This window comes from Equus caballus, chromosome 8 (assembly GCF_041296265.1).
Source record: "Equus caballus isolate H_3958 breed thoroughbred chromosome 8, TB-T2T, whole genome shotgun sequence".
Classification (NCBI taxonomy): Eukaryota; Metazoa; Chordata; class Mammalia; order Perissodactyla; family Equidae; genus Equus; species Equus caballus.
The window spans coordinates 98,035,300-98,058,347 of record NC_091691.1 but is presented as its reverse complement, the minus strand read 5'-3'; the positions used below and the strand labels follow the sequence as shown (position 1 = coordinate 98,058,347).

Here is a 23,048-nt window from a genome sequence, read left to right as displayed (position 1 = left end):
GCTAGCCACCCCAAAGACACGCATGCCCAATGCCAAGCTCGGGGGAAATCGCATGTTTTCAGCTATTACCCCTACATTGGAGGGATAAATACCACGCTAGGATGTCTGAGGGGTCTGGTTTACAAACCTAATATTAGCAAATTAGGCCCCAAACACCAGGTTCCAACTCAGTATTATCTACCACCTGAAACCAGAAAAGACTGTTTATGAAAAAGGGTAAGATTCACCCTAATGGATGACATTTAGACATCCAGAGAGGATACTTGTGCATGAAATATCTCTTCAAACGGTGGAAACAAATATAAAGAAACATAACTCAGAATAAGTACGTCTTCATTCTCTGACTCTGCTCCATACCCGTGAGCCACCACGAAGAACCAGGAGAGAACGTCTCCCAGTGCAGCAACTTTCTCCATGGCACCTGACGTACACTGCAATTCCTCAACACCAAGTCCACCGTCAAAAGTGAGCTCCTGCAGGTCTTCACCACGGGCCTCAGAACAGGAAAGTGAGAGATGAGACGAGAAAGGGATTCTTACAGTCTCGGAACCCCACTCAGGGTTTACGTCTCAGGAATGTGTCACCATTTTCAAACCCAGTACCTTGTTCTCATAAATGCACAGGATTCAGGAAGACAAATGGGAACGTTAGCTCTTTGGGCCACGGGCGTTTGTATGTAAGCAAGCATGGGGACACACACAGACCCGCCAGCCTGGACGAGAGACCAACTGTTAACACAAAGTGAGAAGAATATTTATCTTTAAATATGCTACAGTCAGATATAGATTATACACCAGTGTGATCCAGCGCGAGCTAAAACGTCGAACAGAATTATTTCTATCCTTGCTTGGAAACTTACTACAGGGTCTCACAACACCCGCCATTCTGAAATCCCCTTAATAACAACAACGGAACCCGAATCAAAGTTCCATCACACTGTCATGACAGAAAATAGCATTCCCTTATCATAATAATTAGGTTTATTTTTACTATTATCAGTGAATTCACATAATTGCTTTCCCAGATGCTTTTCTAAAAATTTTACCTAGGCAGAGAGAGAGGGGATGGGAGGGAGAGCCATAAAAACTCACGAGTTTCGATAGAGCAATTATTTGTCATGATCTTTTGTTTTCATTATAAGCTACAATTTTCTAAAAATCTTTAGTTCATATAGATACAAATGTACTGGAATATATTATAGTATTTCTAGAAATTTTTATTTCTAGTGATGAAACCATGAGAACAATATACTTCACAAGATGAATGAATACAATTTTTTAGCCAAAAAGATTCTTATGAGAGAGGCCACTGAATCACAGAAATAAAGTCAATTCAACGTGGCTGCATTTTCTCTGCTAAAACCCTCATCCTCGGTGCCATCAGCTCTGCTCTGCCATCACCCGCCCCCACCCCACAGAAATCTGATGAATGAGTAAGCTTGGAAACTAACTGCAGTATAAAATTCTCCTTTTACAATTACTTATAGAAATAAATGACATTTCTCCCCATCAAATAAAACAAAGACTCGAAATCATCATTTCTGCTATTTCTTCTTGTGTCAAAACAGCTTTGCCATCACTCCCCCCCGCCCTTCTGGAGCCTAGCATACTGTGCAGGGTGTGACACTGTGAGCACACACAGTGCGTCCTGCCCTCAGTGGAAGCACACGTCTAGCAGCCATGCAGACTGAGAGGAGTCCATCTGAGCAAGCACACACGAGCACCTGCAAGGCAGGAGAACAGACTGCCAGCCTTCACGCGCACGTGTGGGTGTGTGTTCAAATGTGTGGGTGTGTGCGTGTGTGTATGTGGCTGGGTGTGTTTGAGTGCATACGTGGATTTGTGTGTGTGTGCACACGTGGGAGTGAGTGCATGTATGCATGAATGTATGTATGCATGCATGTGAGTGCAGGCATGTGTGTGCATGTGAGTGAACACAAAATAAAAACTACATAGACTCTATCATTTTCTAAATGGAAATGAGACAACCGGATCTTATGGTTAGACTTTGATTTTTTTTGTAATTAAATCTTGTTAATATTTTTTGTCATAAAATGTGCCTTCTGGATGCCAATGTGTCCCTAAAGATGTGCTGTCATCTTGAGCAACATGGAATTCTGTGCATTCTAATGCAAGTGGACATAAGGCAGCATATACGGTCCCTGTTAGACTTTACTCTGACACCAACAGTGTGTGCCCTGATGGTTTGCAACATAAATACACACATATTGTCTGAAAAAATATTTTCATCTCAAATTGTAATTATACAATGAGGTACAAACATCTTATCTTCGACAAATTAGATAAAAATTCTATTTCTCAAATCGCAGCCCAACATTTTTAAAAACATCTTTGTTTCTTTAAAGAAAACCAGATTTGTTCTATTCAACAGTCATTTTAGGAATGGCAAGAAATGACAGCTGTATCTGTTTTTTAATGGCTCCGTGTAGCAAAGTTCCAAATCCCCTCAAGTCTTCATCACGCCGGCTCCGAGCAATTAGCTTCGTACACCCCCCCGACCCTGCACCTCCCTCTGCACCCCAGTTATGCACAGCAGGAGGATGTTTTCCTGAACGGTCCTCTTCTCCACTCCCTAGGAGGCAAAGGCTCCAGAACTCTGCCTCCTCACATCATTGTTCTTCTGATAGATGAAGATAAGTGTGGGTGCCTCACTGCAAGAGCTGAAGCAACGATGGAAGACAGGATCTGCCCTGAACGTGATTTGCTCTCTCAAAGTCACCTCTCACTCTATCTTCAAAACCCAACAGCCACCAACTGGCTACTCAAAATACCCCTTCACATGATGTGTCAGGCACACATCCTACCTGCTCCTACTTGATGACAAATACCCTGACTAAAAGGGAAAGAAGTATTCCTTCGATAAAAGATGCTCAGCTTTTGCCATGCCCCCAAATTTAGATACCTAGAATCCTTAAGATGTTGGCATTTGATATAACAGGCTAGCCGATTAAATGTTTTCATTCTTAACTCACTTGGATTTTAAGTAATAACTAGGCAGGAGAAAAGTAGTGGTAATGGAAAATGCAATGCATGAATACAGCATTTTAGCATGAAAATATGCTGAAAATGTTGAATAACGCACGTTAACATACTTGAATTTACATCGACGTTACAGGACACTTGGCATGACTGAGCATTCCTCTTGCGAGAAGACCTGGCATTTCCCCTGGAAGTGGAGTAACATGTACAGGGTGTACAGTGAAAAGGAATTGAGCTCCAATCTTTAAAACATGCTAAATAGCACCAGTGGTTCAAATCAAATGGCTCTTCTTCACACGGGCCCCTAAGGAAGTAAAGAGACTTTTTAGGCAAAGAGAAGGCCATTCTGAAAGTGGATGATTTATAATTACAGGAAAGCGAAGAATGCCAAGCTCTCCTCCCTCCCCCCACGTTTTCTGGACAGGGTGCTAAGCGACATCATAAGACCACCCCTGGGTTTACCAGCTGAAGATAACCCTTGCAGGCAGCCCATTCGAGAGGAGAAAAAACCCTGGCCCTCCACATCCCTCTCCCTCTGCCCCTCCCTCAGAATGAAAAGAGCGTGTTATTAGCAGAGGTCTGCGACGGAGGCCACCGCGCCCCGCATGCGGAGCAGGTCTGCAGGATTCTAATCTCAGAGATTTACTTGCTCTTCCTCTTGCATCTGATAAACTATACATTCAAGCCTTCTCATTAGGGCTCCCATCACCAACGGGAGTGGAGATGAATCAGTCCAGGCCCCCGCCCCGCTCTGTCGAGATGATTTCATTGAAATGTTCATTTTCATCCCTGCTGGCAACATTAGAATGGAAGTATTTAACCTGTTTCCATTACTTATACAAATTACCATTATGGGGTAGGACAGATGTTAGAATCACGCCACATAACTGACTTCCATATATTCTTTACAGGAAGCGTGAGGAGGAATGCTGCTACATCATATCATCCAGGCTCAATAATGTTCTCTCTGTTTCCAGATTCATTAACTTCGCACATCAGCACTTCACTTGCTTTCTTCATGAAAATTCCCAGGCTAGTTGGACTCATTTAATTTGGAGAAGGAAACCTTTGTCAGTGGTAACGTTTTGATCAGGTGCACTAAGAGAGTGGGGAGGGGGCGAGGGAGCAGGCGGAGGGAGGGGCCAGAAACAAGAACGGGGGAGGAGGAAACAACCCTGTCGAAAATGTTACCTTTCCAACACAAATGATGAAAGAGAAGTCAGTTAAAGATGCTGGTACTCAAAGATGGCTGTCACTTCAGATAGACACTGGCACAACTCACCTAGACAGGTGACACTTTGGTGGAGCAAAATCCTGCTGCATTATTGAGCACTCGGGAGATGGGGCTCAGGTAGGCTGCGGGCCCAGGATGCCTGGGGGCACCCGGGGAAGTGAATTCAGCAGGTGAGTGGATCTCACTCTTCATTTGTATCCTCAAGTGAAGCTGGAGATACAGTCTCCTGGCTCAAAATATGGAAGAGGGGCTGGAGTCACAGGGCCAGTTTGAGCCCTGACATTCTTTCATTAATTTTCCCTGAGATCTGAAGCAGAGGCTGGAAGGATGCTCCACATAATTAGGGGGCACTCAGAGCCCTTAAACAAGACATTGCTTCCCTTTTTAGAAATTTCACATAAACAACAATTCCCAGTTAGTCTAAGAACAATTCCTCTTTTGAGTTCTCCTGCAAGGAGGCGTGTGGCGCCCTGAGTCTGATCCTGAGACCACACTTCCAGAAGCTCTGACTGCAGGTGGGATTCTGGGAGAACATACGAGGTTCGACCATTTCTAGGAAAAGGTCTTAAAATCAAAGATTCGTGCATGGAGTGTAAGAAAAGAAACAAATCCTATTCCAAACGCTCCCACAGGAAAACCTTCCTCACTAAGACCAGCAAAGGGAAACTCAGACCCTCGACTCCCAACGTCTCCCAGAGTCGCCGGGTCTCTCTCCTCCGCCTGCCTCCGCTGGTTCATGAAACTGCTTGGAAAGAAACACTGGGTGTGTTTAAATTAATGAGATAAAAAAAAGGGGAAAGAAAATATTCAGAGGGACAAAGAAAGCATGTACTAAAAAACACCTAACTGCCCTACGGGAGTGGGTTCCTAAGTGGAAATCGGCAGAGCCGATACCTGCAATGGTGGCCTGAAAGGAAAGACGCACAGGTGAATACATTCTCTGCAGAAAGGGAAGGAGCCCACTAGCATCAGCAGAAGCATTTTTTCCGTGGCAGCACTGAAGTCCAATCCCAAATAGGAATAAAATATATTCTGGGATAATGACCCACCTAGAGAGAATGACTTTTCTCAGCACACTAGAAATTTATCTGGGAATACTTATAATATACTATTATTTTGAAAGAAATCGTTTCCTTGTTCTTGGGTAAACATTTCATACCCATGGAATATCTGCTCCACCAGCACGAGGCTTTGGATTAAAGTGTCACCGAATAATAATAGGTAATATTTATCCAGCCCTCACGTTCCGCCAGCCACTATCTTAAGTGCTCCGCATTTAACTGTGTTAGCCTCTCGCCAAGCCCATAAGGGGAAAGCCTGTGATTACCTTCCACCTCCACATGAGGAAACTGAGGCACAGAGGCTCCCTGAGCTGCCCCGGCCGCACCACAGATGAAATCTGTTTCAGAGTCGGGTTCCTGACGTGCACCTGCACTGCCACACAGGGGCCACGTCTCAGTGACGTGAGTGGCGTGGGTTCAAGATGAATTCTGTCTTTAGAATACCCTGTTTGTAAAATCAGGTCTTCATCTACAGGAAGGCCAGCAAAAGTGGTCATGGGCAGTTCCACCCAAAAGTTGCGGTCAGATGTATCAGCCGTGACAGGTGCCACAGGACAGCATGTCCACGTAGGGGATGGCGGCAAAGCCCTGCTGGAACCTGCTTCCAGCCATGCTAACCCAGGCTCATCACAGAGACAGGAAGTAGAAGGGTGTGACCGGGGGCTGGGGGAGAGAGCGGGAAGTTGCTGTTAATGGGGACAGAGTTTCAGTTTGGGAAGACGGAAAGTTCTGGAGATGGATGGTGCTGATGGTTGCACAATAATGTGAATGTGATTCATGCCACTGAACACTGAACTGTACACTTAAAAATGGTTAAAATTATACATTTTATGCTTTGTGAATTTTACCACAATAAAAAAAAAAGAAGGGGATCAGAAAAAATCTGTTTCCAACCATGCCCACACAGGCTGCATCTGTGCAGTCACCTCTCTGCCCACCCCCACAGCCTCCCAACCACAAAACAGGCTCTGGCCTTGCCACCCGGCCAGCGGTCCAGGACTCTCCTCCCAAGTGGTGGTAATCATGGGACTAGTGACCTGTCCTCCCACAGGCCAGGCCTCCTCGAGCAACAGCATCCGAGTGGACCTCGGCTCGTGGCAGCTGTCATGGTGCCTGGGACAAGCAGATGTTCAATAACAACAGGCTGGAATCATGAATGAAGGGATGAGTACACACTAATTTAACCCAAAGCCAATGGATGCAGATCAACACATTGAGGGAGTGGCATTCTTCGTACACATGATACAAATTTCCACGTGGCCCAATCACCTGGGAAGGTGAGCCTCACTGAGTTAGAGCAGAAATACCGTAGTTATCAATCTCTCGTTTAAAATGCCTGTTTAAAAGTCCTTTTTTTAAAAAAACACCCATATGTCCACTGCATGGCGGTCAACATTAAGCCTCACCTTTGTCAATCAGGCATACTTCCTCAACCGTTCTGAAGACACTAACGATCTGACTGTGAATGGGAAAACATACCAAGGGGCACCTGAAAGGGAGGGAACAGGGTGGAAAAGGGGAAAACAAGCACTCCGAAATCCTGTCTCAGAAGATCCGTCTTCCCGGAGCTGTGCCTCCCGTTAACTCAGTAAGAATACCTGTCAGAGATATCCTGCTACACCATTTGGCTGATGTCAAACCTAAATAAACCAGATCAGAAAACCAGCAAGTGGCAGGAGAGAAATGAATGGGCCCGGAGCGGTCTCACTCTAACTCGCATGGTTTGCTTGCTGATTTTTGGGGGGGGGGGGGGGCGGTCGTGGCAATCACTACAGTCATTTGCAGTACTAATGTCCAATTCAGCCTCCTTTCATTCTCCTGATTTAGGTGGTCAGAGTGGTTTCGTAGCCGACACGGGGAAGCTGTGCTGTTTAGCAGGCTGCTTAATGGGAAACTGGCAGTCTTATTTCTTTTCTAGATTTGGTTTGTCACTAGGTCTCCATTACATGCCACTCAGCTTTGATGTCTTTGGACAGGACTGATCAAAAGATGTCATTTGACCTACACAGCATGGCAGAAACTTGGAGAAGTCTCATAAAGCGACACTCTGGCTGTAAATAAAATGACATTATTATTTCCTCTCTCCTATCATGTAGAAAAGCCAATTATGGTAATGCACTGCATGTCAATGAAAATACAGCAATCTTTCTGGAGCAGCGACTGCAGGCATCAGTATTGCAACTCTCCTTCCTGGGAAAATTTGCCCACTGGAAAATGAAGAGGAAGGAGGTGAGAGATGTCCTAAAGATGGTTAATAAAACCCCGGACAGCCAAGAAAAGTGCAAGTCAGCAAAACAATTGGAAGTGCAAAATGCAAACTGTTAAGTTTCCAAATTATCTAATAATTTAATCTTCAATGATTTATACGCCAGCACCGAAATGGCCAGTATCATGTCGTGCATTTCTTAGCGTTTGACTGACAGGAGAGGCGATTTATGGCACTAATAAACCCCTTCATAGCCACTGCTTCTTAAGGAAGCTGACTCTGGAGTGGAGGGGGGTCCTAACCTTGTCCCTGAGATTCATTTAGAAGTTACAGTCGTAAGGGGCAGTCCCGCCTGCCCTGTGCCTATCAGACAAGGTAGGATGTCGGGCAGGAGATCGTGCTGTTACTGTTTTAGAATGCCCAATTTTATGCATTTCCACACGTGGAAAATGTTCCCCATCTTTCTTGTACTCAAGCCTGCGTCAGATCTGAACATGCATACGAAGCCCTTCCCCTCTTACGAAGTGAGTGCCCATTTGAAACACTTCTCACACCCAGCTTCATCTCGGTTACAGGGCCACCATTTACGAGAGCAGGCCAATCCCTCCAGTTAGAGGAAGAACTGTGCTCCTCCTCACCCCTAAGCCACACACTCAGAGCCCACTGCCTGCTATGTGCTGCGGGACCCAGGAGAGAAGCCCTGTCATTGTTTGTGTTCTGGAAGCAAGGAGCAACCTTCCTGCTCCTCGACGCCCCTCTCTGCTTCTCCCTCCACGCTAAGCCTCCAAAGAAACCTTGCCATTAAGTCTGGCTTAGTGTGGCAGCTTCACCCCAACAGCGTGCACGTGAAATGGACTCTCCCTGTTCTCCCATCATCCCATGTGTCCAAACTGCAGCATGATCCTGTGTTTTCTGTTGGCATCATTTATTTGAATCGGGAGAAGGCAGCCTTAGACCAGCCTGTGCAGGATGACGGGGAGAGAGGCAACATAAAATGAGGTTTCCTCCCAGGGGACACATTTTAATATTTCTGTAATTCTGGTGTATCTTCATTTTAAGAAACAATAGAGCCATGCAATTAGTGTCCATTGAAATCAAGGAAAAAAAGCAATCTTCGGAGCTACTAAATCCATAACAGAAATAAAAATTTTGGCTATGTCAGAAAATTTTTTAAATGCTCTAATTGTCTGAGTCAAAAAAAAAATTAATTATGACAAGTAATTTCTAAGCACACACTGCAACCACATCTTTTTCCCCTGCAATTTAATTTTGGTGCATAATACAGTGTAGATTAAATTTAGAAGCTTCATCAAATTTTAGTAACTTTAAATAATACTCTTTATGTCAATCTAGGGGCTTAACAGGATGTGACATTCGTAAGGCTCCACATGGCAAGGACATACTCGCAGCAAGGCCCCTCCCAGACTCTGTGCACGACTCCCACAGGTGGCCTACCGGGGCCCCCACTGTCCTTCTGGACTCAAGCACCATCGGTTGCAGTTTGCAGGTGGGAGCTGAAAGAAAATTTAAGCTATTCAATTTTAGTCCGACTTTTTGGCTTTCAAAGGACATCCTTATGTTTCAACAGAATACAAGCCTGAGACTTGTTTTTCCTGTCACTCTGGAGTGCTTCCAGAGGACTGCACTAATTACTATTACTTCTACATACAAGTTAGACTTCTGTTCACTAAAACTCCAGTCAAGGTTAGTAAACAGCTCAACTCCACACAAGGCGGCCTCCTTATTACACAGCGCCCTGTGTTTATTTTCACATGAACAAATGAAAGGGGACTCTGAATTCTTATTGTCGCGTGGAGGCCCAGTACTGTCTCTGATCTATAAGTCAATCTATTGCTTTTTAACTCCTGAGGGCTCCTTCAGAGAGCTACTGTCTGATCTACACTATTCTTACTTGGAAAGACAATTCTAGAACAGATGAGTGAGTTGAGGCCCCACCACAGGGCTGCACGTTTGCGGTCTGTCCCACGTCTCCTAATGCACTGGGCATGCATCTTGGCCCAACGCTCTGTCACCCTCCCAGGAACGCCTTCTGCGATAGGCAGCATCAATTACCCACTGGGGGGGGCTCTGCAGTGTGAGTTCAGGACCCCATAAAATGTGTGTAGCACAGGGCTCTGCACAGGGATGAAACACCAGTATCGCTTGCTTTAATTAAGAGTTTCCTCCAGATCTCATTTAACCTCAAGCTGGAAGACTCAGTTCCTTCAAGAGTACACTTTTTAAAACCAAAAATGATTCCTAAAGCACATAAGAAAAAAACGATCTATTGTTAAGCGGCCTAGCAAAACATATTTCAGTAAATATAAGGACATCATTGCCTTTTAGGTGGGAATTCGCGGGCTTTGTTTAGAGGGAAAAAAATACTAAATTCATCATCAGATAAGAATTTCAAAGCGTTTCTACACGTCTAAGTTTTGAAGGGGCCTCATCTGGAGGGTGAGGAGGGGTGAGACGGGGGGCCGCAGATTTATCCACTGGATATTTCATTCCCTACCCCAATATTAAATTTTATGTGGGGAATCTAGGAGTTTAAAAGCTTCACATTTTTGTGTAATAAAAAAGAAATACAATATCCTGTTGCTATGCGTAGTGACACTTTATGCAGGAAAGAAAACCATTCTCCTTAGCTATTCTTTGAAATACGACCTACGACGTCATTTAATTTTTGAAAACCCTAAGGTCATGTAACACACTTTCTCTGTCATTTGTAAGTACATTAACTCAGTGGCCATACGACAGTGAAATTATGATAATGGGCTGCTAAAATGGGTCAGGCAGGCACTGCATTTCATGTTAGCTTCAAACAACCATCACAGCCCAGCTCAAATCAAATATGACAGCAGAAAAGCACCGAGTTTACTTTTCTGAAAGTGTTTCTACTTAGTCAAGTACACATGCATCACAAACCAAAGGGATCCCACCTCGGTGGTGAAATGCAAGAAAATAATCCCCATTTCTCTTTTCAAAAAATTCTGCCCTTATATCACCGATTTTGTGTCAAGAGGGAATGCAGAGGTCAAAGCAGGCTCCTTTCCAGAACATTTCTCCACCTTGGTCCCAAACTGGGGCGAGCGGGATCACATCCTGCATGGAGAATTGCCCCACTAAATTAAAAATATTTTACAACAGAAGCACATTTAATGTACTCATGTAAACAAATAAACCTCTTTTAGTAACACTTCTCACGTGCTGAACTCTTCCAAAAGATAGGAGAACAAAAGAAGAAATAGGAAATAGACATTTCTTTTGCTGTGTATGGCATATCTTTGAAGCGTAATTGAGCAAAAGATGCCTAAAGAGTTTGCCACTCAATTTCAAAAAAAACAGGAAAATTGACCCGTGACTCAAGTTTAAGAAGGAAAGGTTTTAAAAGACATTTAAGTATGCGTGTCCTAATGAGCTCATCCTGATTTATTTCTAAGATCCAGCATCTACACGGTTCCCCACCTTAGCAATGTTAGCTGGCCCTGAGTTTGGACCAGGTGGTGGTCCTTCCTAAGCAGGCTTAGGAGACCTTGCTAGAAGAACCCACCTCACCGTGCCAGCAGCCAACTTGATCTCTGAAGCACTGACTAGCTACCTGTGTATCAGAGGACAATTCCTTTTAAACAGCCCTTTCTCTTTCTTCTTTTCTATATACTCAAAAGAAAGGAAAAACAACAAATCTGTCAGTATAATAGTCCCTAGGAGAACTCTAAGCATGAGGTTGACACACACAAAGGCACAGAAACACCATCCACGTGCAAAAGTTAACTGAACGGCAGAGATAATTGCTAAGATAATTATTTTAAGAGAAGCCAGCTGAAAGCTCCTGTAGTGTACTTTATATTCCTGTTAAGGGTAAACTATCCATTTCAGATAGAAGCTATTCACAAAAATATTGACTGGATGACATTTTGTTTTCAATTTCTTTTTGGAAAATAATCATAAAGAACACCAGGGACTTTGAGAGCATAGCTAGGTAGGTAATTTTTTCACACATATTTCTGGTTACTGTACTCTAATCCTATAAATGAGTGATACTGTGTAATCGTGCGGTGCGGTATCTCCAGTGTATAAGATAACAGTGCACTTCATAGTGAGAGAAGAAACAGAAGGATGGTTGGGAACATTCTCTGGTCAGCATCAGCTGAGCTCCTTGAAACTCTGGAACTGACTGACGATGGAATTTAATGTCGTATAACTACAGTAGCCTTGAGCAAAGATACAATTATAGCTGAAGAGCATCTTAGGTCCCTGACTGTTGCCAGCATAATGGTAGAAATCAACAATTGCTTCTTCCCTTTTCCTCTGCAGGCCCCTCCCCTCCAAGCTCAAAACACAGAATCTTCCAGAATCAAAAACTTGGTAAAAGGTCACTTTCTTTTTCTCAATACCATAAAAAGGGCATAGCTAGATCTGACATGCATATGCAAATCAGCTCAGAAAAACACTGATTTTCCTTCACATTGAATTATTGTATCTGTATGGATGTTGATCCAAACACCACGACGAACAGAAACCACAGTCTCTGTGGTTTAATTGCCAAGATGCAAACAGGAACCACAGAGGCACTGGGCACAGTTACTGTCTCTTGGCACCATAACGACAGCAAACCATTTCCTTAACTGACAAATACCTATTTAGATTTATTTAATTAGATTAAGAGTTAGGAATGCTAATATTTGCTTGCAAGAAAAAGGACTTGTAAAATATACAACATGGTTTCAGAAGAATATATTGATTATTGATAACACATTTATACTGATGTTTAACATAAAAGGGTGTATCTCTCTAAGAGAGTAAGAAAGAAGAAAGGAGACGGAGATTCAAATGGCAGTGACACGCATGGAGCCCCCACTCAGCACCTTCTAGCCTCCAGAAGGAGGGTAAGTCAAAGGGATAAAAGACGAATCTGATCTTGATGCAGAAGGAATGTTAGTTTGATAGATTACATTCTTGAAAAGTGATTTCATGCTCTTTATCTAAAAAGAAATAAAGATATGACCATGAGCAACATATTTACTCAAGTACTTAATGAGCCTGCATAGTGAATAGTAGGGAGCTTCCTGAAGTGCACACGCGTTGATTACGGAGGCAGCATGATGTAATATAAAGAGCACTGGACTGCTAACCAGAAAACTGGACTGTCATCTTAATTCTGTAACAGGTGTTGCTGGGAAACCCGGAGGAAGGTCCACAAGCCACCCTGAGTCTCCGTCTCCTCATCTACGAAAAGGGCAGGGCAGCAGCAGATGATCCTTAAAACCCATTCCAACCGGAAAATGTTCTCGAGTCTCTGGAACAAGGCCAGAAGCGCTACGCAAGGCCCAGATGGTGAACAAGGACACGGCTATCACGGCGGGAGTCAGGGATGGGCTGAAGCAGAGGTATGAACGACGGGGACACACCGTGAAGGAAGAGCATCCCCTTCCAAGGAGGAGCAGGGGATAGAAGAAGGGCTTCTCGAGGGGAAAACACTGAACTGCCCCAGGAGGACAAAAAGGATTTCCAAAGGCGGAGAAGAGCAGGGAAGACGCCAAGTAGAGAGCATAAGCAGAGGTGTGGACGTTGCAGAGTGTGGGCACTGGAGACAGAAGATATTGCTTCCATCCAACATGAAAATGCATTCACTTCTGTTGTAACAGGACCAATCTTGGGGTGGAACAGACGCCTAATTCCAATGTACTTTAAAGAGAGTTAATATTTTCTCAGGTCCCAAAGGTCAAACCAGATGGTGCTAGCCAAGAGACGCGTCAACAATCAATGTTTGTATCATAAACTGAGAAGTTACACCACTGTGTCTATGTGACCGCGGCTTATACGGCACCTACAACAATGCGGGACACACAGTCTTCACTCAGTAAATAGTTGTTGAAAGGATAAAAGAGAGAACATAGCAAAGCATGGAGAACTGTCTTTAATATGACTCAACACCGTGCAGTGCCACACTCTGCATCATCATTTCTGCCATTTTTTTTTACATTACAACAAAAGGAGAAGGCACTTTCTGGAGGCAGATGGTAGCCAGAATCTTCTGATAAACTTTCAGGGGCCAGATAATTGCATTCTGAGAAATCAGGGAGGTTTGTTTTACTGCATTCCTACTTCAGTGTTTTCTCCAAAAAACAAAAGCCTTCGAGACCCAGTTTGGCATCTCTCGACTGGATCAGAGAGGCCACCATCTCCTCAGGACCAGCAGCCTCACCATCACCCTGACGTCACACAAGCTCAACCCACAGCTCCTCCGGAGAATATAAGCCAGTCTGCCTCAGCTCTTCCTTCTCAACACCAAAAGCCTCGAGGGCTTGGTTTGAATGATGACCAAACCTATGTGAGCTGTGGCTATTTATTTGCTTGTTTATTACACATTATTATCAAGTCAATCTGTGAAATTATCCTATATGGAAATTAATGTGCTCCCTCATGCCAGAACTTCTATTTGATTTCAAATCCTCAAAAGCAGCAAGTCTTTTCATTTCAGCCAAAGATCTTACAGCATTAAAACAATGCTGCAACTGTTAGAGGGCAGTGGGCTTCATTCTTATCAGTTACATTGAAGCAGCAAATACATTATGTAACTATGAAATGAGAAATTATGTTTTCAACAAGGATAGAAAGAACCAGAAGCCTTGAAGAAAGCAAAGACAGAACTCCAGCTTTCTGGGAAGTTGGAAGGCACATGTCCGCTTGGGCGGCAGCCGCCTGCTGGAGGCAGCTTCTGTGCTCTCTCTCTCTACAGCTGCACTGAAGCACTAGGTGTTTTCACCCTGGGTGTCTGTCTGTGGTTGAGTTGATGGTAATGGGTGCATGGGTCAGGCCATGTATTAAAGATGCCAGTATGAGCTGACAAGTATTCCAATGATCTTTATAGAACGTCTTTCTGCAGAGAGGTGACTGTTGTCCTTCAAAGAAATCACCCTGGGAGGCCATAAATTTGTTACAATGATGTTGCCATTAATCAAAGCATTTCTGGAACTTCTTTTGGCAGAATTAGTTAGCTAATCTCTTAAGAGATACAGTTTTCTTACTTATGGTCAAAGAATACGCTGCCCTTCCTCTCTCCTTTCTCCCTCCATCTTTCTACTTGGCCCCTGGAGCAGGCATTATGGTTGTTTGCCAATATTCAGGTTCTTTTCTTCCAAGAACATTGTGGAATTGTACTTCTCTGCCTCCTTGAGATGGGATATGGCCAAGGAAATGTGACCAGAAGTGATACTGTCATTTCCTGGAGAGCCTTCAGAGCCAGTGGGCATGCCACCCACCATGTCCCGCCACAGTGACCAGCAATAGTCTAGATGGTGCCAGCACGTCAGCCTAGTGCCTGAGTGGGGACAACAACTCACTTACGTGGAGATAGACATGCAGTGTGAGTGGGAAAGCAGCCTCAGTACATGAAGGTACATGGGGTGTTCGTTACTGCACATCCCCTTCTGTCTGACACAGTTCTCTACATCCTTCACACCCCAAATTATCGAGTTGGGTTGCAACGTCCATCACCTAAGCAACTCAGCAGGCTAAGGAGCTCCAGGAAGGGTGCTTCTGAGGCTGGCTGAAAAGTGAGGTCAGCGAGAGAGGGAAAACTAAGACCCAGATAGAGACGGGCAGCCACTTGCAATCGACTGAGGGATTTCAACCCACTTTCCTTTGACATTAGAGGTAACGTAGAGACAATAAGTATAAAACAGATCACCTGCGGTCAAACTCCCTGTGGGTCCCTGTAAACGTGGGAAATTAAGGCTTCCTGGGCACATGCACGTATTATGATGGCAAGCTTGCGTCTGGTACCTGGGCATTCACTGAAGGGGACTGTTTCAGGTCAATGTCAAATGATGGAGCCACAGAGCCAAAACTAATAAGCATGCATGGAAGCTCACAGTGTGAAGCTGGGGTGGTGTCGACCCCTCTCCCACCGCCTCCTCTGTAAAGCCTTTTCAATCAGGAATCAGCAGCTGGGGGTGTCACACCATCTTGGAACAGACAGTATGAACTTTATGCACGGTAGTGAGGTATGAGAAAATGGAAGGAAAAGAGGCTTTTGTCCACAAACCAGGACACAGAGATGCTCCAGCGTCTTCCAGAGCCATCGACTGCACTTCCGCTCGCTGGCACCAGGCCGCTCCCTGCGAGGACACGAGGTGAAGAGACAGTCTGTTTTCACAGAACTTAAAGGTAGGATGTGACAGGGACACCCTTGACTCATTCTAACGCAGGACAAAATGCAGTGCACACTTGCTTACAGCTGAGGCCAAGTGCTGGGGAAAGACAAAAGCAGGGGAAATTCTTATCCTGTCCAAGAAGATACAAACGAATGTTTATTGTTAAAATGAATTCATACCCTAATGACCAACAGCCAAGGAAACATGAGAAGCAGCAGGCTAAGAAACTGGTCTGGAACACAGAAAGACCCCTCGGAGACCATTCCTGCCCTCATGGTGAATTCATCCACTTATTCAGTCCTTCACACGCAGGACTTTGCCTGAATGAACGGGCTGATAACTGCCAGTGAAGCACAGACTTGGCTGAGGCCCGAAGGGCATAAGTACAAAGGGCTCACACAGAGCCTGAGGCATCTCCAGGCTCAATAAGTGGGTGCTGGAAAGCACTTTGGCAAGTAAAACTATACCAACTCTTTGATCCCACAATACCCCAGAATATATCCTTTGAAATAAAAGCATGCATATGTAAATACAGGTGCCCCTGCCCCCACCCGCGGTTCCACATTCTCTGATAGGAGGGCCAGCGAAGGGACTTGAGCATCTGTGGATTTTGGGATCCACAGGGGGGCTCCTTCAACCAATCCCTCGCAGATACTGAAGGGCAACTATATCCACAGGCATCCTTTGGGGTGGCAGACAAGCAGAAATAACCTGGATAGCCACCAACAAGGTAACAACTGAGCATATGCGGGACAGCCACACCCTGAAAGCATGCAGCTAGAAAGACACTAAGATGTCTCTTGGGAGCGATGATCATGACTTATGTTTAAGGGAGAAAATCAAACTGCACAGTAATGGATTCCAATTTTTAGAAAATAAAGAAAACCCCACGTACAGTACATATGTTTTCACACATGCATATGAGTACAGAGAAAGGTAAGGAAGACAGAACCAGGCTGTTTTCACTGGTTACCCTGGGAGAATGGAAATGAAGACGGGGGAAAAGATTAATAACTTTTTTTAACCATTTTTTATTATGAATGTTAATTCTCTCTTTACACACCTTTACTTAAACAGGTATTATTTTAAAATTTAAAAAAATAAGCAATGTGAATAAACAGTGGCTGACACTAACATCAATACTGTCATCATCACCATCGTCATCATCATTGCCATCACCTTGTCGCCATCACCTTGTCACCAGCACCATCATTACCACCATCATCATCACCATCATCACCCATGAGTGGCTGGCACAGTCATCCTACCTGACCTTCCCTGTGAGCCCAGGTATGGAGGGACACCCTGTATGGATCCTCCAGGCCAATGCTTTTCAAACTGAGACCTATAACTCATTAGTGGGTCATGAATCAATTTAGTAGCATTTTTATAATGGAACAGAACGTAACAGAAAACTTCAGAGAACATCACCTGTAGTAAAGTTAAGTATGTTTATGATACACTGACTGCATATTTATATACTATAGCACCATGCAAAATATATTTATTAACTGAAAGCCTCTCCTCTAGGAGAAAAAGAAAAAATCTTCCCTTTTCCCAAAGAAAGAAGTCTTTAATTTTCCTAATGGGAATGGTAAAGCTAAATCCCTTATATTTATAGAGAATACAAATATCTATAATTTTACATAAAAATTATCTAATCTTTACAGCAAATAATTCACATGTACACTTATTGAAAGCAACTGTTCTTATATTACATGTGGGACTTTAAGTCTGAAACAAGTGTCCATGGGTGTCAGATAGCAGCTCGTACACACTGGGGATGTGATTTCAATATAAAATACATGTCGCTGGGGGAAGGGGGCTTACAGACATCACCATGACGGTGTATGCCATGTGCACTCCATCAACCCGTCCCAACAAAATCCGAGCTGTGATCATGGAGGAGCACAGAGGAGGGACACCGTACTGGCCTTTCCAGATGGCGGTAAAGCTGCAGACGCCTATGTCGCCCTCAGGTTAAAGAGCAGACAGGTCCTATGGGCAGGGGCGAGCGCCTCCGGGAGCACCGCTCCTTGTGCTCAGGGACTTCCTTTCTCCTGCACTAATAACGCCTGTGCACCGACCTCTCCAGAAGCCCCATTAATGACGGCAGCAGCAGGCACTTCTACAGCGCTGTGAGCCAGACCCAGGTCTAAGCACATCAGCTGTCTTAAATCATTTACTCCTCGTCAGCTCTATCATTTTACAGACAAAGAAAGTGAGGCAAGTGACGTGCCCAAGGTCACAGAGCTAGGAGGTAGCTGAGCTTCTGTGACCAAAAGCACACGCATAAAGCAGCCTAAGTTAGGAGTTGTTTGAATCCATGAGGACGAGGACCGGAGAACACGAAGATTCGAGCAGGGGCTGGGGGGGCTCTGATATTATGCTTTCCCCACAGAGACACCAAACCAGACAGAAGTAGTCCAGAATCAACAGCAAAAACTTTCATTAATTTATCTACAGACACCAGCCTTTTTTGTCCTGCTAACACAAAGCTTCTTAGGCAACTTAATACCAAATTTTTAAAAAATGAACAATTTCCCAGGTTAGTAACTTACCAAATGTCTTCAGACAATCAATAACCCTTAGAAGCATTTTCCCACACACGGCACTTGCTCTTAGGGTTAGGTTAAATGTCCACCTCCCGTGCTTTGTCCTAGTCAAGATTCTGGAACATCAGCCAAACCGTGTGATTCTTTTTAGCACATGACAAGAAGCAGCGTGGTTTAGAACAGCATAAAAAGGGCCCATCACTTAAAAATAGTTTAGCAGCTTCTATGTGCATTAAGGGTTTTGGTAAATGTTTCAAATGAATTACTGCAAAACAGAAGAAATCACATGTTCTTTGGGATCTTGAGTGATCTGTCAATGAAGAAGGTTAGTTCATTAATGATCTCTCAATTGAAGATCAATTTGGTCAAGCTCTTTAACTGTCTTTTTTAAAACTGCAACAAACAGTAGTTTGGGTCCTGTCATTAGGGATGCAGATATAAAAGGGAGCTTCATATACATCTTTGAGACGATAAATACACTATTATTTTCTGATAAATAGGCAATAAAATCAAGTTATCTAGATATTTAAAAAAGAATGGCATTTCCCCCAGGTCTATCAAAAGTAAATCACTTCATCTGAAATGCCATAGCTTAAAGATAAAACAAAAGTCTTAATTTCAAGCATAAAAGCCCCCATTGACTTAACTAGCTGTGTTTATATGTGGGCACGAGGCACGTGAAATGCACGATACTGATGTGTTTCTGCATCTGCATTACGTGTGGCTTTAGAAATCGTCAAACGTTCCTACCCTGCACACAATCATGGAAATGACTAAAATCACTAAGAGTTTCAAACAGAAAAACAGTTTCTTTAGAGAAGAAATAAGATTTTTCTCATAATTTGACCATCTAATTCATAAATCACCAAAACGATGATCACATGGCAATGCTTCTAGAAGATTCAGCGAACTATCCTTAAGTTGCCAGTTCTGGCTTTCATCCTAATCACTAATTCACACAGAAATATCCAGAAATCTCTCCCCTCCCCATCTTGTTGCATTTCAAAAAGGAGAAAGGAGAAACTATCGGGTAAAGGCAGTGATAATATGTCCTATTTTAAGGCCAGGAGAGTAGAAGCACCTAGCACGGATGATGTGGTTCCGCACCTGTGACCCAGCTCGTCTGCGACGGCCAGACCTGGGACACTGTGATCAGTCTGATTTCTGACTTTGAATGATTCAAAATTAACAACGAACGGCTACCCTGCTACCAGAAACAACTCTGCAACTATTTTAGCAATGGAACCTAATTGATAAAGTAACGACACAACGCCTATCAAAGACAAGCAATACTACTTTTGAAAATAAATTCCTCTTTAAAAAAAATCATACTTCCTTATTGGTTGCATAGTTATATTGATAACAGGTCTTTTTTGAAGAATTGTTATTTAAAACACAGAAATATCAGTTTCCATTGAAATACAGTTAGTTCCGTGTTTAAAGTCATTTGAGTGTCTTTATGCATTAAAGTGTTATCGTTCACGACTTGGCCAATATCTCTATGAAAATAGCTCCCGAATTAAAGTCCTAATAAATTAAGTTAATAATTCACCCTCATTAAGTAATTTAATTTCTTTAGTGAGCAATAAATACTTCTTATGACATTCTTCTAGGACATAAGTACAAATGTTATTTTTCTTCATTAGTTCAGTCTCCTCCTGAGTCCAAGAAGTAAAATACACACACACACACAAAGGCAGTCTATTTGTTACCTTCTGTTTTTGTAATTGCAGCATCGTTGCAACAATTCCATTATGTTAAGTAGATATCAAACAATTCAGGTGGCTATTTTCAAAATTAATTTCTTAGAAATGTTAAAAACTAGACTTTGCCTACGTACAAAAAAACACATGTAGCATTTTCCTAATATTATTTTTAAATACTGTATCATATATCAAATCTAAAACAGTTAACATTCTAAGAAGTGACAACTGGCTTATATTGGATCCCCAGCTATATCAGGAAAAAAAAGATACGGTAAAATATAAAAATTATGTGTAAGTATAAAGAGCATGTTACCTGTATATATAGCATATTTGTTTCCTATTGAGCTAAAAGTACCCTGGTGGTCAAATTCACACATTTAAGTAACATTTCCCACAGTTCTATCAGGCAGTGGGAGCAGCACACCATCTCCACGGAGTGTGAAGACGAAAAGCTGGAGGTGAACAGGCAGACGTGAATGTAGCCAGACCCACATATGTTGAAACAACACAGTGGCGGTATCCTCTTCCAAACGCAGTATCAGAGAAAGCATCCCAGATGGTAGAGTAGGAAGAAAGGAAACAGACATGTCAGAAGAACAGAACCAAATAGTTTCCAGCCAATTCAACTTAAAAATATGTATACATTAAAACAGATGCAGAAAGTGTGCTTATCCATGTGAAATTATATGCAAAACTGCTTCCAAAAAGTACATAAAGAATTTATCCTATCAATGATTTAAAGTATATGGCTGAGTAAAACCACAAATATTTAGAACCGAGGGGAGAGTCATTTGGGGAAGCTGAGTTTTCTGGATAGTTACAGGTTTACCCTTTTCAACAGAATTTTATAAAAATATTTAAACACTGGAAACTCTATGTAAAATATACAGCTTTTGCCATGTTATTTAAAGCATATTGTATACAATTAAATTTTTCCTGACAACTGGAAATAAAAACTGTGAACCATCAGTAATGACCACAAGGGGGGCAAAGAACTATTCTGTCTCCAGTGAGCGGCCTCCGATGCTGTGTTTTCACGTTATTTATCGTCCTACTGTAGTCTTTTTCTCTCTTCTCCATTACGATTAGGTCTTCTGCTATCACCTCTCGATGCTATCTATGGGCTTTCCCCTATTCCAATTGCTACGTTTAATTTGCAGTAGCCTAGACGAACATGAATATTCATATTCATGAATATTAGAACTGCGCAGAACAGAAAAATAACATTTAAACAGAGAGTGAGGACCTAGAGATATGGTCTGTGAATAAATATATGAATTCAGTGCATGGACTTTCAATGCCCGATCTCCTTTTATCCTTTCTGATTCTTCTCTCTGTTCCAGAAAAATAAAGATGGTAGTTAATTGGTTTCCAGATAGGTGAGGTTTTACCGTGTTTCAAAAAAGATATATACATTTTTACGAATGTCTGAAAGCCTTATTTATATACGATCACATCAAATCCTCCTCGAGTCCCTAAGGCAGCAAGCATCCTCTTTTCACAGGCAGGGGCAGGACAGCGGGCGGGGAGAGACGCCCCCGTAACATGTTACAAGAGCTCAGCAAATATGTGACTGTCGATTCCAGATTACAGTGTGTCAATATAACACACCAGGACTTAATTTTCACTTTTAAAACCAAATAGAATCATGAAAAAGAGAAAATTATTTTACATTAGGTTAAAGACAACCATGAGAAATTACCCAAAAAACATAAATACTACAATAGATGTAACCCCGGGCCCAGGTGCTGAAGGATATCTAGATTATTCAGCAGGAATTAGGCATGGGCAATGAAAATAAACACTGTAAATACAAACCCATGTGATTTTATAAGTTTTTAAAGATTTATTCGCTGTCACCGGACAACCCTGAAGAAACTGGTACGCGTGCAGTGAAGCAGTGTATTAGGAAGATAGCTGCCTAGGCTTTCCTAAAACTGAAGACCGTGGGTGAGTTAGGAAGATTTCACTATCAACACACTTTTAAAAAATCAGATCCTTTTCCTCACTTCCTAAACCCCTTATCTAGTGAGCGTTTTTACTATTCAAATACAGTCTTTCTCACTATTTCTCCATGTTTCAGCCCTTTTCCTGCCAATTCACTCTGAAAAGGGTTCACTTTTGAAACAGCCAGCCCTCGCAGCCTTGAAGATGGTTTCTTTTTCCAGGCTAGCCAGTCCCAGCATCTGACTGACGCCCCACCAGCCGAGGGAAACCTCCCCCCACCCCCACGACCAGCACGCTTCTGTGCCAAAGTTGCAGCTGCTTGTAATCCTTGGCGATTTATCTGCAGAAGATGCTTTAAGGCATCGTTCTCAACTGATATTTGACTTTAAAAAAAAAATCCAAGAAGTCACCATTGATTCATCAATGTTGAAGAGCTACGGTGTGTTATCAAAATAGAAAGCCACGAGAGAAGGCCGCAATAAAAAAGTGCTAAACTCTAGGTTGTAACTGCTGCATGCAAAGGTAAACAGGAGCATCTGCTAATAGAAAAAATCAACAGCATTCCAATGCCCCAATAATAACTAGTTAAAACATAACAGAAAAGTAAGCCATTCATAAGAGCAACAACCAAAAAGAATAAATGAATGAATAACCTAGGAGATAACAAAAAATATAATATGAGGAGCTATGTGAAAAACCCACAAAACTTCACAGAAGTAAATAAAATAAGACGAATAAATTTGAAAATATACCATTTTTATTTTTAGAACGGGAAAATTTACTATTACAAAGACGTTGAGAATTCCTGAATTAATCAATTTAGTATCAGTCCAAACACTTGAAGTATTATTTTTAAGCTGACAAAAACAGTTCTAAAGTTCATCGAAAACAGAAGAACAGAAAAAATGCTCTTTGAAAAAAAAAGAAGAGTAATGGGCATGGGGGTGGATAGAGAGCTATCAGATTATTTTTAAATGTATTAAATAACCCAGTTAGCTAAAAAGGACAGATACAAGTCAGGAAGAGACAGACTGCTCACTGAAATCAAGGGAAAGTTGGCAGTCCCAAATATATGGAAGAACTTAGTGTACTTAGAATTCAGCATAGAAAGGATAGATTTTTCAATAAATGGAGCTGGAAAAACTGCCTATTTGAAAAAAATAATAAAATTAGACACCTAC

The 23,048-nt window shown here is 42.7% G+C and overlaps 1 protein-coding gene across 3 annotated transcripts in view; it reads right to left on the bottom strand.

Moving 5' to 3' along the window:
• The window catches only part of TSHZ1 (teashirt zinc finger homeobox 1), a 77,005-nt gene that overhangs the window by 13,391 nt on the left and 40,566 nt on the right, over nucleotides 1–23,048 (bottom strand). Inside the window, exon 1 of one of the 3 annotated variants that reach the window (XM_023647994.2) lies at nucleotides 3,113–3,372. The exons of the other annotated variants lie outside the window; for them this stretch is intronic. Coding sequence (XP_023503762.1) covers nucleotides 3,113–3,344 — 232 coding nt within the window. The 5' untranslated portion in view covers nucleotides 3,345–3,372. Of the gene's footprint in view, nucleotides 1–3,112; nucleotides 3,373–23,048 lie in introns of those variants that run through there. 3 annotated transcript variants of the gene reach the window in all.